The sequence below is a fragment of the Erinaceus europaeus genome, chromosome 14 (genome assembly GCF_950295315.1).
Source record: "Erinaceus europaeus chromosome 14, mEriEur2.1, whole genome shotgun sequence".
Taxonomy (NCBI): domain Eukaryota; kingdom Metazoa; phylum Chordata; class Mammalia; order Eulipotyphla; family Erinaceidae; genus Erinaceus; species Erinaceus europaeus.
Window position 1 is genome coordinate 3289391 of NC_080175.1, and position 16557 is coordinate 3305947.

The window sequence follows — 16557 nt, forward strand, 5'->3', positions numbered from 1 at the left end:
TGCAAGGACCCGGGTTCAAGCCCCCACGCCCCACCTGCAGGGGGAAAGCTTCACGAGCGGTGAAGCAGGGCTGCAGGTGTCTCTCTGTCTCTCTCCCTCTCCACCTCCCCCCCCTTTTTAAAAAAGATTTTATTTATTAATGAGATAGGAGAGAGAAAGAACCAGACATCACTCTGGCACATGGGCTGCCGGGGATCAAACTCGGGACCTCATGCTTGAGAGTCCAAAGCTTTACCACTGTGCCACCTCCCAGACCACCCATCTCCCCTTTCGTCTCAATTTCTGTCTGTCCTATCCAAATAAATAGGAGAAAATAGCCCCTGGCAGCAGTAATTCATAGTGCAGCACCAAGCCCCACCTATAACCCTGGTGTCAGAAAAAAGAAAGGAAAGAAAGAAAGCAGGGAAGACAGCATAATAGTTATGTAAAAGTTTCTTGCCTGAGGCTCTGAGGTCCCAGGTTCAATCCCCAGCACCACCATCAGCCAGAGCTGAGCAGGGCTCTGGTCTTTCAATAAGTATCTTTCTCATTAAAATAAAATACATTGGGGCCAGGTGGTGGTGCACTTGGTTGAGCCCACATATTACAGTGTGCAAGGACCCAGGTTCGAGCACCCGGTCCCCACCTATTGGTATGCTTCTAAAACCCCTTCTGTTTCATTGGTTTAATCCCCCCTGCTTAACACTGTATTCTATTTACATAACCACTGTTAACTAAGCACCGTCCTGCCTGCAGGGCATTGGTTTAATCCCCACTGGTTCATGATGTCTTTTTGCTCCGCCCCCTCTCCTAGTACACCCTGATTTCCACTAGGCTTTCTCGCTCCACCCTCTCTACATCACATCCTGTTTCCACCCTACTGGGCGAGTATATATATATAAGGACAGGATTGTGACTATATAGTTACTTTAGTTTAGATGGCTTAGATTGTGCTGCGTTCCACATGAATAAAGAGATACTGCATACAGCTCAGCCATGAGTCCCTGGTCGTCTGTCTCCCACCTGTGAAGCTAGCCCGGCACCCACCTACAGGGAGAAAGCTTTGCAAGTGGCGAAGCAGGGCTGCAGGTGTCTCTCTGTCTCTCTCCCTGTCACCCCCTTCCCTCTTGATTTCTGGCTGTCTCTATCCAATAAATGAAGATTTAAAAATGAAATATATATATATAATATATTATATATATATATATATATAAGTCCCCCCCCCCCGTGAGCCCCTGGTTGTGCTGCTGGGCTCTTGACCCTGTCTCCTGCCCCCTGCTCCAGGTCCCTCAGTGGTGCGCCGAGTACTGTCTGTCCATCCACTACCAGCACGGGGGCGTGGTGTGCACGCAGGCGCACAAGCAGACGGCAGTCCAGCTGGCCCTGCGGGTGGCCGATGAAATGGACGTGAACCTGGGCCACGAGGTCGGCTACGCCATCCCTTTTGAGAACTGCTGCTCCAGCGAGACCATCCTGAGGTGGGTCGGGGCACTCAGCCAGTCTCCCCAGACGGGACTGCTGTCTGTCTGTCCTTCCCGTGCGGCCTCTGACGCCTCCTTGATGTGTCTGCCCCCCACCCCCCGCCCCGTCCCGTCCCCCTTCTCCGTCACCAGCCTGACACCTGCCTGGGAGGCTCTCAGAGCTGCACCCTCAGGCCTGACCCCAGGATCCCGCACCCACACCTGCCCCCGCCTCGGGGGGTGTCGGGGCCTGTGAGCCGGTCCCCAGACCCTGAAGCTCGTGGTGGGCACACGCCCAGACTCCCGTGCCCAGAGGAAGCTCCGGGCCTCTGCGCACCTCAGCTCGCAGCGTCCTGGCTGGCTCTCCACCCTCTGCAGTCTGCAGTCTTGTCTCTGGCCGGCGTCTAGAGCTGGTCTCTGTGCTCTTATATCTGCCACCAGGCCAGCGAGACTCAGGAAACTGCGGAACAGAGGCTCAGATGCTGTCACTTTTTCAAAGGAAACGTTACAAGACTCTGATCTTAACGGGATCCGATACACACACACACACACACACGTGTATATACAACACAAGATCAGTAATGGTGGAGAGATCCCTGTGTCATATAAAAATTGAAAGTCTATAAAGTAAGTTCCTTGGGGGGGCTTGAGTGCGTCTGTTGTGTTATATCCGTAGAATCATCTAGATGGTCAGGCCTTGCTTGCTGAGTGGTCTCCACTAAGTCACCTCCTTGTTTTAAACGAGTTGATCTAGGCTTGGTGCCTGCACAGCAACGAGTCCCCTGCTCCCAGTGACCACTCTTCTTCCTTCCTTCCTTTCCTTCTTTCTTCCTTCCTTTCTTTTTTAATAAGACGGAGAAATTGAGAGGGAAAGGAGAGGTGGAGTGGGAAAGAGACACCCGCAGCCCTGCCTCACCACTGGTGGACCCCTCACCCATTGCAGGTGGGGCCAGAGGCTTGGGCAGTTTGTGCTGTGCTGTGCGCGCTCAGCCAGGTGCACCACCGCCCGTCCCTGCCTTCTCCTCAAATGAACACTTAGGGGCGGGCGGTGGCACAGCGGGTTAAGCGCAGGTGGCGCAAAGCGCAAGGACCGGCGTAAGGATCCTGGTTCGAGCCCCGGCTCCCCACCTGCAGGGGAGTCGCTTCCCAGGCGGTGAAGCAGGTCTGCAGGTGTCTGTCTTTCTCTCCCCCTCTCTGTCTTCCCCTCCTCTCTCCATGTCTCTCTGTCCTATCCAACAACAACAATAATAACTACAACAATAAAACAACAAGGGCGTGGGGGTAGATAGCATAATGGTTATGCAAAGAAACTCTCACGCCTGAGGCTGTGAAGTCCCAGGTTCAATGCCCCGCACCACCATCAGCCTGAGCTGAGCAGGGCTCTGGTGTCTCTCTCTGTGTCTTTCTCTCTCTGCATCTCTCTCAAATATAAAAATAAATAAATAAAATACTTAAGAAAGAAAACAAGGGCAACAAAAGGGAATAAATAAGTAAATATTTTTAAAAATCAAATCAATCAAATGAACCCTTAGATCCGTCTATCTAACAAACGGGCCTCGCTGACTGGCCTCTCCTCCTCCATCCGTACTTAGATGTGATTTGCTGAACAGGGAACAGAGGTCTGATCAATGGTTAAGGAGATGGCATAGATCAACTTGAGTTTAGACAGGAGCCAGTCACAGCTGACGGTGTCACATCACACAGGTCCCCGCCTCCCTGTCTGCAGGGAGGTCACTTCACAAGCAATGAAGCAATGAAGCAGGTCTGCAGGTCTCTCTCTCTCTCTCTCTCCCCCTCTCTCTCCCCACTCCCATCTTCCCCTCCCCTCTCAATTTCTGTCCTATTTAACAAGTGGAAGAAAGATGGCCGCCAGGAGCAGTGGATTCCCAGTGCAGGCACCGAGCCCCAGTGATAACCCCGGAGGCAAAAAAAAAAAAAAAAAAAAAGTGTGATGCTGAGAGCTGGGGGTATAGCGTGGTCTGCAGCGCACCAGACTGGACCTGTCTGAGACCGGAGGTCCCAGGTTCAAGCCCCAGCACTGCCCCAGGCAGAGCTGAGCGGGGCTCGGGGACCGCTGGCGCTCCCTAGCTTTCTCCTCCTTTCTCTCTCTCCAAAAATAAAAACGCAAAGTCTCTAAAGACATGGTTCCGGGAACCGCAGGAAAATGGCATGAAAGTCCCTGTCCATCCCTTTCTGCCCAGAGGATAGTTTCAGGCGTCTCTGTGCAGTCACGAACCGTCATTAAGCGGTGACGTTTCCGACCCGCTGACCCTGGCCCAGGGGCCCCACCAGCAAGTTCCGCCTGAGCTGCTGCCCCCAGCCCGTCGGAAAAGTCTGTGCTCTGACTCAGAGTTCTTGCTCTGGGGAGAGGAGGAGGAGGCGTCCCAGGACATGGCTCACTTGTTTCCACAGCGCAAGGCCAGTGTCCAGTACAGCCCTCGCTAATATTACACAGGCCGGGCAGCGCCTGTAGCCTGGGGTGAGCTGGGCTCTGAGGAGGAGCTTCCTGCTTTGGGGAGCTTTCTGTTGGGGGGAGGGGGCTGGCCAGCCCTCCCCCCCCCCCCCCCGGGAGCCACCTCAGTACTGCAGGGAGTGAGAGCCCCTGGATTCAGGATGCCAGAGAGACACTTACAATGGCTAAACCTTCTTTGATTTTTTTTTTAAATTAATGTTCTATTTTTTATTATCTTTATTTATTTGATAGAGACAGCCAGAAATCAAGAGGAAGGGAGATAGGGAGACACCTGCAGCCCTGCTTCACCACTCGTGAAGCTTTCCCCTGCAGGTGGGGACCGGGGCCTTGAACCTGGGTCCTTGTGCACTGTAACATGTGCGCTCAACCAGGTGCGCCACCGCCTGACCCCCTGACCTCATTTTTTTAGTAATTTTTTTTTTTATTGCCACCATGGTTATCACTAGGGCTCAGTGCTGACACTATGAGTTCACTGCTTCCTATGTCTTTCTTTCTTTCTTTCTTTCTTTCTTTCTTTCTTTCTTTCCTTCTTTCTTTTTACTATTTTATTTTGAAAAGACAGAGAGGCATTGAGAGGAGGAGGAATTAGAAAGGGAAAGAGAAAGATAGACAGCTGCAGACCTGCTTCACAGCTGAAGAGGCACCCCCTCTGCAGGGGGGGGAGCAGGGACTCAAGCCTGAGTCCCTGCATATGGTAACGTCTGCGCTTAGCCAAGTGCACCACCGCCCAGCCCCCTCTATAATTTTCATTAGTTCACAAGACTGTAAGGTCACGGAGATACGATTCCACACGGTACCCACCAAAGTCTGACAGACTGGCTGGGTTTTTTGTTTGTTTTCAAAGTTATGTCTTTCAATCATCTAATTGGACATATGAGCAGAAATAGCTGTAGCTGTCTTTCACCTCCTCACTCACTCACTAAATATGATCTCCTCCAGGGAGTCGGGCGGTAGCACAACGGGTTAAACGCACATGGCGCAAAGCACAAGGACTGGCGTTAAGGATCCCGGTTCGAACCCCCGGCTCCCCACCTGCAGGGGAGTCGCTTCACAGGCGGTGAAGCAGGTCTGCAGGTGTCTGTCTTTCTCTCCCCCTTCTCTGTCTTCCCCTCCTCTCTCCACTTCTCTCTGTCCTATCCAACAACGACATCAATAACAACGACAATAATAACTGCAACAATAAAACAAGGGCAACAAAAGGGAATAAATAAATAACTAAAAAAAAAAAAGAGTAAATAAGCATGATCACCTCCAGTCCCACCCATTCTGTCCCGAGTGGCCCGGCGCCGTCTTTTTCATGGCAGGGTGGTATTCTGCGGGGTGCACGGCTGTGACTGCTTCCTCCCGGCTCGCGTGGACGGGCATTTAGGCTGCCCCCTCGCGTGCCTGCTGTCTGCCGAGCCCCTCCGGCATGGGGGTGCCTCCGCCCCCGAGTCCATGTTTCCGTGTGCTCCGGATAATTGCCGAGGAGACCGGGGAGACATCACCTGCCTCCCCTCCTGCAGGTACTGCACGGACGACGTGCTGCAGAGAGAGATGATGTCCGACCCGTTTCTGGGCAGCTACGGCGTCGTCGTCCTGGACGACCTGCAGGAAAGGAGCATCGCCAGCGACGTGCTGCTGGGGCTGCTCAGGGACGTGCTGCTGGCCAGGCCGGAGCTCAAGCTGGTCCTCAACTGCCCGCCGCACCTGCTGAGCCGGCTGAGCGGCTACTACGGGGCCGGCGCGCCCCTGATCGCCGTGCGGGGCAGACACCCCGTGGAGGTCGTGCACCTGGCCGGGCCGCAGCAGGAGCCCTTCCAGGCCGTCCTGCGCCTCCTCTTCGACATCCACGGCTCCGGCGAGAAGGGCGACGTGGTGGTCTTCCTGGCCTGCGAGCAGGTGAGCGGGCGGCCGCATTCCACACGGCCGGCTTCTGCATGGGTTTGCCTCTGCTTTTTCTTTTCTTCTTCTTCTCCTTCTCCTCCTTCTTTCTCCTTCTCCTTCTCCTTCCTCTTCTTTTTTTGATTTGTGATGAATTACAGGACAGGACGGCAGGGTCTAGTTCCACACCCCACCCCACCCCAGGTTCTGTGTCCTCACCCTCCCGCCTCTCTAGGGAAGCCTTGAATGGGTGACACACAGATTTCGGTGTGCTGAACTGTGTCAGCGTTGAGTTCCATCACATCTCGTGTGTGTGTGTGTGTGTGTGTGTGTGTGTGTGTGTGTGTGTCTGTCTGTCTGTCTGTCTCTGCTTTAGAAGGTGCAGGGATTGGCTGCTGGAAAAATCATGATGAATTTTCCGATGTTTTTCTGTGCAGGAATGTGTCATGACTTTCCCAACAGCCTTAGAAAAACCCCCAGGAAAAGGAGAACAAGGAAGTGTCTCTCAGACCACAGGGAGGCCCCGCAGGGTTTCAGGGACTCTGCTTAGGCCTTGCCCCACCCCCCACTAAGAAACCGGCCCCCAGCTGGCTGGCGCTTGTCTGGGGAGAAGGGCCCGCGGCTGCCTCTCCACCCCACACCCCCCACACCCCCCACAAGGAGGCGCAGAGACAGTCGCCAGGGAGGGTGAACACGGCCCTGGGCTGGAGCGCCCCCCCCCCCCCCCCCCCCCCGCAGTCCGCCCGGAGCCCTCGCCCCTGGGTTTGGGCCGCTCTCCGTTCCCAGAAGCAGGGCGGACCGCTCCTCCATTCTGGGAACTTCTGATTGTTTTCTCACAACCCGCCTCTTATCTCTTCCCATCAAGCAAGTACTTTCACAGCCTCAAGTAGATGAGAACTACCAGGCAGCTGTCAGTCTTTTCATGGCCGGTAGCCTCTACCCCTTGGGCGTCAGCCTCCTGCCTGTCAGCGTTGACTTATCCCCTCATCCTCCTGACCCTGCACGACTCAGGATAGTCGAGGGAGGCCTGAGGGAAGGGAAGAGATGATTAAGGAGACAGGCACAGATTTATGGAGACAGAGCCTGGGCATGAAGGACGGTGGGTGACGGTCCCACACGTGAGGAGGGCGGGCAGAGGCCTGCCAGGTGCGAGGGGAGACAGGAGCTCCTGCAGGGCGCTCGCACCAAGTGGAGTCAGACCGACGGGTCAAGGGGCACACAAGGAGTCACAGTAAGCCGACTCCAGAGTGGGCTCTTCTCCTGAGGCGACTTGCTGAAGAGGCTGGGTGGGGCCGTACCGGTGACGGTGACGTGCACGTGTCAAGCACGCTCAAGGACCCAGGTGCAAGGCTGCAGGTGTCTCTCTCTGCCCCCCCCCCATCTCTCAAATCAAATCAAATCCACCTAAAGCGCGGACTTACTTTTTTTTTTAATTTTTTTTTATATTTATTTATTCCCTTTTGTTGTCCTTGTTGTTTTATTGTTGTAATTACTATTGATATCGTTGTTGGACAGGACAGAGAGAAATGGAGAGAGGAGGGGAAGACAGAGAGGGGGAGAGAAAGACAGACACCTGCAAACCTGCTTCACTGCCTGTGAAGCGACTCCCCTGCAGGTGGGGAGCCGGGGTTCGAACTGCCAGTCCTTGGGCTTTACACCACCTGCACTTAACCCACTGTGCTACCGCCCAACTCCCGCGGACTTACTTCTGAGGAAGAAGCAGAGCGTCGTCACTCTGGCACTGGGAATGCCGGGATCATCGTGCGAATACCGTGCGCCCCACCCACCGGCCACAGCTGCAGGACCGAGGCAGGATCAGATCTCGTGCCGGGGATCGGTCAGGCCCAGGGTCTCACGCACGCAAGTCCTGCACTCTGCCTGCTTGCCTGGGGGCCCACTGGGGTCGGAGGGGGAGACTTGCACACGGCTCCCCGCAGTGCTGACTGAGACCCCTGCGGCTAGTTCCCTGCTGGCCTGTGAGGTGTGAGCCGGGACGCAGGAGGCTCTTTAAAGCTCCTGGCCACGGGACGTCCTTTTGAGCTTGGGCGCTGAGTGAAGGCTGTGAACTGAAGCAGGTGTCGTTGACTTGCTGGTTTGCTAGGCCCCCGGCAAGGCAGCTTATTAGGAGCCAAGAGGCTAGACGGTCTTGAGAAGTCCGTTGTGGCATCTGGCATTCGTTTTTGAATATGAGGTGCTAGAAAAGCTAGTTTTGAGTTGAGAAATAGAAAAAGTATCTCAAGTAGTTTGCCTTTTGTTATGCCGCTCACCTGTGTCTAGTCATAGGGCCATCCCTTCACGTTCTCTATTTTATTTGCCAGGACAGAGAGCAATTGAGGGCTGATGGGAAGGAGAGGGGGCCGGGCGGCAGTGCAGCAGGGTAAGCGCACAGGCGCAAAGCGCAAGGACCGGTGCAAGGATCCGGGTTCCAGCCCCCGGCTCCCCACCTGCAGGGGGGTCGCTTCACAAGCAGTGAAGCAGGTCTGCAGGGGTGTCTGTCTGTCTTTCTCTCCCCCTTTGTCTTCCCCATCTCTCTCGACTTCTCTCTGTCCTGTCCAACAACAGCAACTGCAATAGCAACAGTGATGACAGGGGTAACAGAAATGGGGGGAAATGGCGTCCAGGAGCAGTGGGTCGGCAGTGCCGGCGCTGAGCCCCAGCGATGACCCTGGAGACAAGCAGAAGGAGGAGGACTGGTAGCTCCTGGTGAAGCGGGAGCCTTCTACAGCGCCAGTGCTGTGCCCGGGGCGCCCTGTTCCGGCGGGTGACGTGTCCTTGCCGCCCCGCAGGACATCGAGAAGGCCTACGAGCTGGTGTGCCGGGAGGGCTCCCGCCTGGACCCGGGCCTCGGCGAGCTGCTGGTGGTGCCCCTGTACCCACGGGAGAGCCGCGTGGTGCTCAAGCCCCCGGAGGACGTGGAGAAGCGCGGCCCGGCGCCGCCGCGGAGGGTGGTGCTGACGACCAGCTCCGGGGAGTCGCTCATCTGGAGCCCCTCCTTCAGATTCGCCATCGACCTGGGCATGGAGCGCAGGAGGGTGCGTGCGTGGCCTGTTGTTTCTCTGGCCCGAGGGTGGGGGTGGCCCGGGGTTGTCTCCCCCTCCCCCGGGGGCCACCTGCCCTGCTCTCCGGCCCAGGAGCCCACCCACGCCCGCCGTCCCCCAGGTGTACAACCCCCGGATCCGCGCAGACTCACTGGTGCTGCAGCCCATCAGCCAGAGCCAGGCGGACACACGCAGGCAGGTGCTGGGCGCCACGGCCTCAGGTAGGCCAGCTCGCACCCGGGACCCGGGACCCAGGGAAGGTCGGGTGGGCGGGCCCTACCCGAGCCGCTGCAGCCGGTCCCCTGGTCCCCTCCAGGCAAGCTGTTCCGCCTGTACTCCGAGGACTTTGCCGCCAAGGACATGCGGCCGCTGAAGCCGGCGGAGATGCAGGAGGCCAACCTCACCAGCACCGTGCTCTTCATGAAGAGGGTGGACATCGCTGGCCTGGGCCACTGCGACTTCATCAACAGGCCAGGTAGGGTAGCAGCCTGGCAAGGCTCAAGCGTTCTCCCCACCGCACCCCCGGAGGTGGGCTTTAAAACTTTCCTAGGAGGGGTGGTAGCACATGTCACCATGCTTAAGGACCAGGGTTCGAGCCCCCCGGTCCCCACCGGCAGGAGGGACGCTTCACAAGTGGCGGAGCCGGCCTGCAGGTGTCTTTCTCCCTCTCTAGCTCCCCTCCCTGCTCAATTTCTCTGTCCTATCAGATAAGGGGAGGCAGCCTGTTCTCGAAGTGGGAGGCTGTTGCCTGTGATTACTGGGACAGAGACGGCAGGGCCAGGCTGGGAGAGAGAGCTGGGGCCGGCTCACCCACAGGGCACAGGCCTCACTGTGCTGTGGGAGGAGGCGTCTTTGGATGGTGACTCGGCACCCCACCCCCAATAAAAAAAAAAAGACTGAAAAGACTGGCCCGGGAGACTGGCTGATGGTGGTGCTGGGGATTGAACCTGGGAACTTTGAGCCTCAGGTATGAAAGTCTTTTGCAGAATCACGCTATCTCCCCAGCCCTTTTTAAATACTCCTCCTTTTTTAAAAAAAAAAAAAATTCATTTACTTATTATTGGATAAACAGAAACCGAGAGGAATGGGGAAGAGACTCCTGCAACCCTGCCTCACTAGTCATGAAGCTTGAGTCGGGGCTTGAACCTGGATCCTTGCGCACTGTGGTGTGTGCACCGCCGCCCGGCCCCCTTCTTCCAGACTTTGCCCCCGCTTTGCTCTCCCCAGCCCCCGAGAGCTTGATGCAGGCTCTGGAAGACCTCGACTACCTGGCAGCGCTGGACGACGACGGGAACCTGTCCGAGTTTGGGATCATCATGTCCGAGTTCCCTCTGGACCCTCAGCTGTCCAAGTCCGTCCTGGCATCCTGCGAGTTTGACTGCGTGGACGAGATGCTGACCATCGCGGCCATGGTCACAGGTACCCCGGCGGCTGTCCTCCTGCGCTCTGACTGCGCCCAGTCAGGAGGCGAGACGCGCCTGCACCCTCTCCAGCACAGAGCAGGCACGGCGGCCAGTCCTTCCTGAAAGGATGGCAGGGCGTCTCAGTAGATGGGGAAGGAGACAGGATGGGCGAGGTCAGAGCCTGGGGCCTGCCTGGGCTTTCCCCCCGAGGGCAGCAGGCGGCGCAGAGTAAGACAATCACCTGAGAGGGAAGAGGGAAGAGGGAAGGACACTCGCAAGCAGTAACAGCTGTCGGGGTGACCTAGGAAGAAAGGGCAGGACCATAGGAAAAATACATGTTAACCCCTGTCTGTGACCTTGCAAAAATACATAATGTTAACCCCTAATGTGACCTTGGGAGACCCACTCCAAGGTCCAGTGGAGGGGGTGGGGGCACAGAGCTGTGGTGGTGGGAACGGTGTGGAATTGGGCCCAATATCTTACAGTTCTGCGAATCAATGTTAAATCACACAGACAGAGAGAAGAACAGGGTGGCGGCAGACGGCATAATGGTGATGCAAGGAGACTCTCCGACCTGAGGTTCCAAAGTCCCAGGTTCAATCCCCCACACCACCATAAGCCAGAGCTGAGCAGTGCTCTAGTAAAAAGAGAGGGAGGGAACGAGAGAGAGAGAGAGAGAGAGAGCGAGACAGTATGGATGGCAAAAAGGGACGTGAGAGGGCGACTCTGTGGTCCTGGTACGTGATGGCAGGAAAGACCTAAGTTGTGGTGGAGCATCCCGTGGGGAGAGGAGAAATTCCACCCCCCACTACCCCCCCCCAAGTGATTCAAAGGAAAGAAGGGGCTGGAGGTGGCACATCTACCACCAGCCACAGCGGCCACCTGCAGGCGGGCAGCTTCACGAGTGCTAACACAGGGCGGCAGGTGTCTGTTTCTCTCTCCCTCCCTATCTCCCCATTCCCTCTTGACTTCTCTGTCTCTGTGCAACAGACAATAACTACATAAGTGCGCAGCACGCCTCTAGAAGCCCGTCCCCAGGTGCATTTCCAGTTCCCTGGCACCTTACTCCTGCGGTTTCTCACTCCTGTGCTGGTCTGCAGGTGGCCTCACTCTGACACCAGCTGGGGGCTCCCGCTGGCCGGGAAAGCTGAGGGGGGCCAGGCGGGGTCGAGGCGCAGTGCGCCAGCTCACCTGCCCCGTGGCTGCCCAGGGCGGAGGCCGTTTCGTCCCGGGGCTCGGCTCACCCGCGCCTCCCGCGTCTTCCCGCAGCTCCCAGCTGCTTCGCGCGGCTGCCGCAGGGGACGGAGGCGGCGGCGCTGGCTGCGTGGAAGGCGTTCCTGCACCCCGAAGGCGACCACTTCACGCTCGTCAACATCTACAAGGCCTACCAGGACGCCGTGCTGAGCGCCGCCAGCGAGCGTAAGCGCCCCGCCGCCCCCCTGTCCCCCCACGGCCCTCGAGTCCCCGCCGCCCCTGCCGCAGTGGGCTGGGGGCCCGGGTGCTGCTCCCAGGTGGCAGAGAGCAGTGAGGGTGGGTGGGCGAGGCTGGGCAGGGTGGGTGCGCCGGTTCTCACAGGAGGAACAGGAAGACTAAAGATGCTTCTGGGAGCCAGGCAGCAGCTCAGGGGGCGTAAAGATCCCGGTTTGACCCTCGAGCTCCCCACCTGCAGAGGGGTCGTTTCACAGGCGGTGAAGCAGGTCTGCAGGTGTCTGTCTCTCTCTCCCCCTGTCTTCCCCTCCTCTCTCCATTTTTCTCTGTCCTATCCAACAACGACATAAGTAACAACAACAACAACAACAACTACAACAGCAATAAAAAACAAGGGCAACAAAAGGGAAAATAAATAAATACAAAAAAAATTTTTTTTTAAAAAAAGATGCTTTCTAAGTGAAAGGTCCATCAGGAGTCAATGTCCAGGCACAAACAACAGACGGTCACACACCCCACAGACAAAGCCCAGAACGTATCTCTCGGGGGAAGTACTGAGTAACAGTGCTTAAAGCTGCCGCCGTCTGCACGTCACGACGTCAGGCACACTCCTGAGGCCATAGGATGCTGAGTGGGCTCCACTTATCCCAGGCACCGTCCCCAGACCCCCAGGGCAGCAGCCGGACATCAGTGATGGGGGACTGCGTGTGCAGCACCCGTGAGTCTGTGGGCCAGAAAAACCTGACATGCCCAGACGTCACCCCAGAACAGGCTCCTTTTTTATTATTATTATTTTTTTATTTCTGACTTTATCTTATACGACAGAGAAATCGAGAGGGTGGAGAAAGAGAGAGCATGGCTTCTCTGTTCATAACACTCCCTCCCTGAAGGTGGGGACCGGGGACTTGAACCCCGGCGCTTGTGCCCGGTGACAGGTGCACTCACCCAGGCGCGCCGCCACCCGGCCCCTGGTGCAGGATTCTCGTAGTCGAGGACACGGCCTGACTGGCTGACAGATCCACCGTGTCGTCAGACCTACTTTGCCAACACGGAGGCAGAGGGTGTCAGACAAGTGCCAGGCCGGGGAGTCTGGGCGCAGAGAACCCCAGCCCCCATGCGGCCCGCCAGGTGGGCGCCACCCGCCACGACAGGCCACACAGCGCCGGTCTCCTCCTGATTGGCCCCCGCCCCGTGTCCCCATGTTCCCGTGGCCCGGTCTCCCCGCAGACTGCGTGGAGAGGTGGTGTCAGGACCGCTTCCTCAGCGCCCCCGCGCTGCGCACGGCCGAGGTCGTCCGGGCCGAGCTGGCGGAGACCGTGAAGCGCATCGAGCTGCCCTACGCCGAGCCCGCCTTCGGCTCCCAGGAGAACGCGCTCAACATCAAGAAAGCCCTGGTCTCCGGCTACTTCATGCAGGTGAGGGCACCACCCTCCGGGGGGCACTAGGCCGCCGCTGCCATTGTCAGCGCTTCAGGAAGACAACGGGCTGTTTTGGCTTCTCTGATCTATTTAGTGGATAGAAACAGAAATGGTGGTCCGGAAGGTAGCACAATGGATAAAGCCTTGGATTCTCAACCGTGAGGTCCTGAGTTTGATCCCTGGCAGCACATGTACCAGAGTGATGTCTGCTTCTTCCTCTCCTCCTTTCTCTCTCTTAAAAAAAAAAAAAAAAAAGTCGGGTGGTAGTGCAGCGGCTTAAGCGCAGGTGGCACAAAGTGCAAGGACCAGCATAAGGATCCCGGTTCGAGCCCCCGGCTCCCCACCTGCAGGGGAGTCGCTTCACAGGCAGTGAAGCAGGTCCGCAGGTGTCTGTCTTTCTCTCCCCCTCTCTGTCTTCCCCTCCTCTCTCCATTTCTCTCTGTCCTATCCAACAACGACGACAATAATAACAATAAAACAAGGGCAATAGAAGGGAGTTAAGTATTTAAAAAGACAAACGAACAGAAATGGAGGGAAGGGCGGGGCAGAGGAGAGGGGTGTCGGGCGGCGGCCCGCCTGGCAGAGTATACACCTTAAGTGCACGAGGACCCAGGTTCCAGACCCCGGGCCCCCCGCCAAAGCTCGTGAGCAGTGCCGCAGTGCCGCAGGCCTCTCCCCGCTTGCGTCTCGATTTCTGGCTCCGGCATTTACATCGGATGAGACGAGACACCCGCTGCCCTGCCTCACTGTTCACAGAGCTTCCTCCCTGCAGGTAAAGGCCAGTAGCTTGAACCCGGGTGGGTCCTTGAGCACCTGTTGGGTGCGCCACCACCCGGTCCCCACCGGGTCTCTTCACGGGAGTCGCGGCCAGCGTGTGGTTCAGCCGGCTGTGTGAGAACCGCCCTGGGCTCTCAGATCCTTGGGGTCTGTGCGGCTGCCTCCAGGCTTACGCCCCCTCCCCGCGCCCCAGATCGCGCGGGACGTGGACGGCTCCGGGAACTACCTGATGCTGACGCACAAGCACGTGGCCCAGCTGCACCCGCTGTCGGGGTACGCGCTCACCGGGACGCTGCCCGAGTGGGTGCTCTTCCACGAGTTCAGCATCTCGGACCACAACTACATCCGCGTCACCTCAGGCCTCTCGCCGGAGCTGTGAGTCTGGGAGGCGGGAAGCCGGCTGCGTGCCAGGGGCCGGGCAGGGCGGGCGGGCGAGGGCACAGGCAGTGGGAGGACACGGCTCAGCCCCCTGGCCAGAAAGCCAAGCCGGGGGCGGGGGGCCGGGCAGAGCTCATCCCAGGTCAGGGCAGGGCCAGGCAGAGCTCGTCCCAGGTCAGGGCAGGTCAGGGGAGAGCTCATCCCAGGTCAGGGCCGGGCCGGGCAGAGCTCGTCTCAGGTCAGGTCAGGGCAGGGCAGAGCTCATCCCAGGTCTGGGCAGGTCAGGTCAGAGCTCGTCCCAGGTCACATCAGGGCAGGTCAGGGCAGAGCTTGTCCCAGGTCAGATCAGGGCAGGTCAGAGCTCATCCCAGGTCTGGGCAGGTCAGGGTAGAGCTCGTCCCAGGTCAGATCAGGGCAGGTCAGAGCTCGTCCCAGGTCTGGGCAGGGCAGGGCAGGGCAGGGCAGGGCAGAGCTCATCCCAGGTCAGATCAGGGCAGGTCAGAGCTCATCCCAGGTCTGGGCAGGTCAGGGCAGAGCTCGTCCCAGGTCAGATCACGGCAGGTCAGAGCTCATCCCAGGTCTGGGCAGGTCAGGGCAGAGCTCGTCCCAGGTCACATCAGGGCAGGTCAGAGCTCGTCCCAGGTCTGGGCAGGTCAGGGCAGAGCTCGTCCCAGGTCACATCAGGGCAGGTCAGAGCTCGTCCCAGGTCTGGGCAGGGCAGGGCAGGTCAGGGCAGAGCTCATCCCAGGTCAGGGCCGGGCCGGGCAGAGCTCGTCCCAGGTCAGGTCAGGTCAGGGCAGAGCTCGTCCCAGGTCTGGGCAGGTCAGGGCAGAGCTCGTCCCAGGTCAGATCAGGGCAGGTCAGAGCTCGTCCCAGGTCTGGGCAGGTCAGGGCAGAGCTCGTCCCAGGTCAGATCAGGGCAGGTCAGAGCTCGTCCCAGGTCAGGGCAGGTCAGGGCAGAGCTCGTCCCAGGTCAGGGCAGGGCAGCGCAGAGCTCGTCCCAGGTCTGGGCAGGTCAGGGCAGAGCTCATCCCAGGTCAGGGCAGGTCAGGGCAGAGCTCGTCCCAGGTCAGGGCAGGGCAGCGCAGAGCTCGTCCCAGGTCTGGGCAGGTCAGGGCAGAGCTCGTCCCAGGTCAGGTCAGGGCAGGTCAGAGCTGGTCCCAGGTCTGGGCAGGGCAGGGCAGAGCTCATCCCAGGTCAGGTCAGGGCAGGGCAGAGCTCGTCCCAGGTCAGGTCAGGGCAGGTCAGAGCTCGTCCCAGGTCAGGGCAGGTCAGAGCTGGTCCCAGGTCTGGGCAGGGCAGGGCAGAGCTCATCCCAGGTCAGGTCAGGGCAGGGCAGAGCTCGTCCCAGGTCAGGGCAGGGCAGGGCAGAGCTCGTCCCAGGTCAGGGCAGGGCAGGGCAGAGCTCGTCCCAGGTCACGTCAAGTCAGGGCAGAGCTTGTCCCAGGTCAGGTCAGGTCAGGGCAGAGCTCGTCCCAGGTCCGGTCAGGGCAGGTCAGAGCTCGTCCCAGGTCAGGGCAGGGCAGGGCAGAGCTTGTCCCAGGTCAGGACAGGGCAGAGCTCATCCCAAGTCAGGGAAGGGCAGAGCTCGTCCCAGGTCGAGCCTGGGGCCGGGGCTGCCTCGCCACCCAGCTGTCCGCTGGCAGACGCTCTCCAAGGCCACCCAGAGTGGCTCCCTCTTGGCACTGAGGCTCCGGCCGGCTGTGCAGTGTGAATAGTGACCCAGAGAGAGAGGTAGACACCCCAACCTGGCCGGCCGGGCCTCAGGGGAGCACCCCACACACACGGGTCACTATGGACGCAGACCAACCAGCCGAGCGCACCAGCCGCCGGGGCTTCTGTGAAGACCAGGGCACGTCCCACAGGCAGGCTGAGCCCCCACTGCCGCCCGTCACAGGAGCGGTCCTCGGCTCGCAATCACGGAAAACCTTTCCCCCGTGATCCCACCTCCGGGACGGCTTTAATTCAGATACACTCGTAGCCCAAGTGGCGGCAGCGGGCACAGGCTCGGTCTCCTTGCCGGTAGGTTCGTGCAGCTGGCGCCGCAGTACTACTTCAGCAACCTGCCGCCCGGCGAGAGCAAGGACATGCTGCAGCGGGTCATGGGCCGGCTGGGCCCCGAGGCGGCGGACAGCGAGGACGGGTGCAGGGGCGAGGCCGGCGAGCCCGGCCCCCACACGGATGCGGAGCCCGTGGAGCAGCGGTGCAGCGTCCAGTGACACCCAGCCCTTCCCGGGAACTCGGTGCGGTAGCGAGCCGCCACTTACTGTACAGTATTTAACAATAAACAGGACTTTGTACGCAGCCGTCGAGCCGCTTTTTCTCTTTATTAGAAAGTCT

General features: G+C 58.8%; 1 protein-coding gene and 1 long non-coding RNA gene across 4 annotated transcripts in view; both read left to right on the forward strand.

The window, feature by feature from the left end:
* The window catches only part of DHX32 (DEAH-box helicase 32 (putative)), a 34281-nt gene extending 17830 nt beyond the window's left edge, over nt 1–16451 (forward strand). Inside the window, exons 3-12 of one of the 2 annotated variants that reach the window (XM_060171090.1) lie at nt 1264–1457; nt 5418–5793; nt 8562–8807; nt 8935–9034; nt 9130–9288; nt 10041–10232; nt 11486–11635; nt 12872–13059; nt 14033–14214; nt 16244–16451. In XM_060171090.1, coding sequence (XP_060027073.1) covers nt 1264–1457; nt 5418–5793; nt 8562–8807; nt 8935–9034; nt 9130–9288; nt 10041–10232; nt 11486–11635; nt 12872–13059; nt 14033–14214; nt 16244–16436 — 1980 coding nt within the window. In that variant the 3' untranslated portion in view covers nt 16437–16451. The remainder of the gene's footprint in view (nt 1–1263; nt 1458–5417; nt 5794–8561; nt 8808–8934; nt 9035–9129; nt 9289–10040; nt 10233–11485; nt 11636–12871; nt 13060–14032; nt 14215–16243) is intronic. The other variant, XM_060171091.1, reaches the window with a different exon arrangement.
* LOC107522552 (uncharacterized) lies at nt 14362–15845 on the forward strand. Of its 2 annotated transcripts, XR_009544608.1 has the most exons (5): nt 14362–14401; nt 15003–15039; nt 15131–15460; nt 15515–15632; nt 15675–15845. It is a non-coding gene; the product is annotated as an uncharacterized LOC107522552 (long non-coding RNA). The 2 variants fall into 2 exon arrangements; XR_009544607.1 differs by lacking the exons at nt 14362–14401; nt 15003–15039 and having other exon boundaries at nt 15097–15460.
* Nucleotides 16452–16557: the final 106 nt, after the last annotated feature.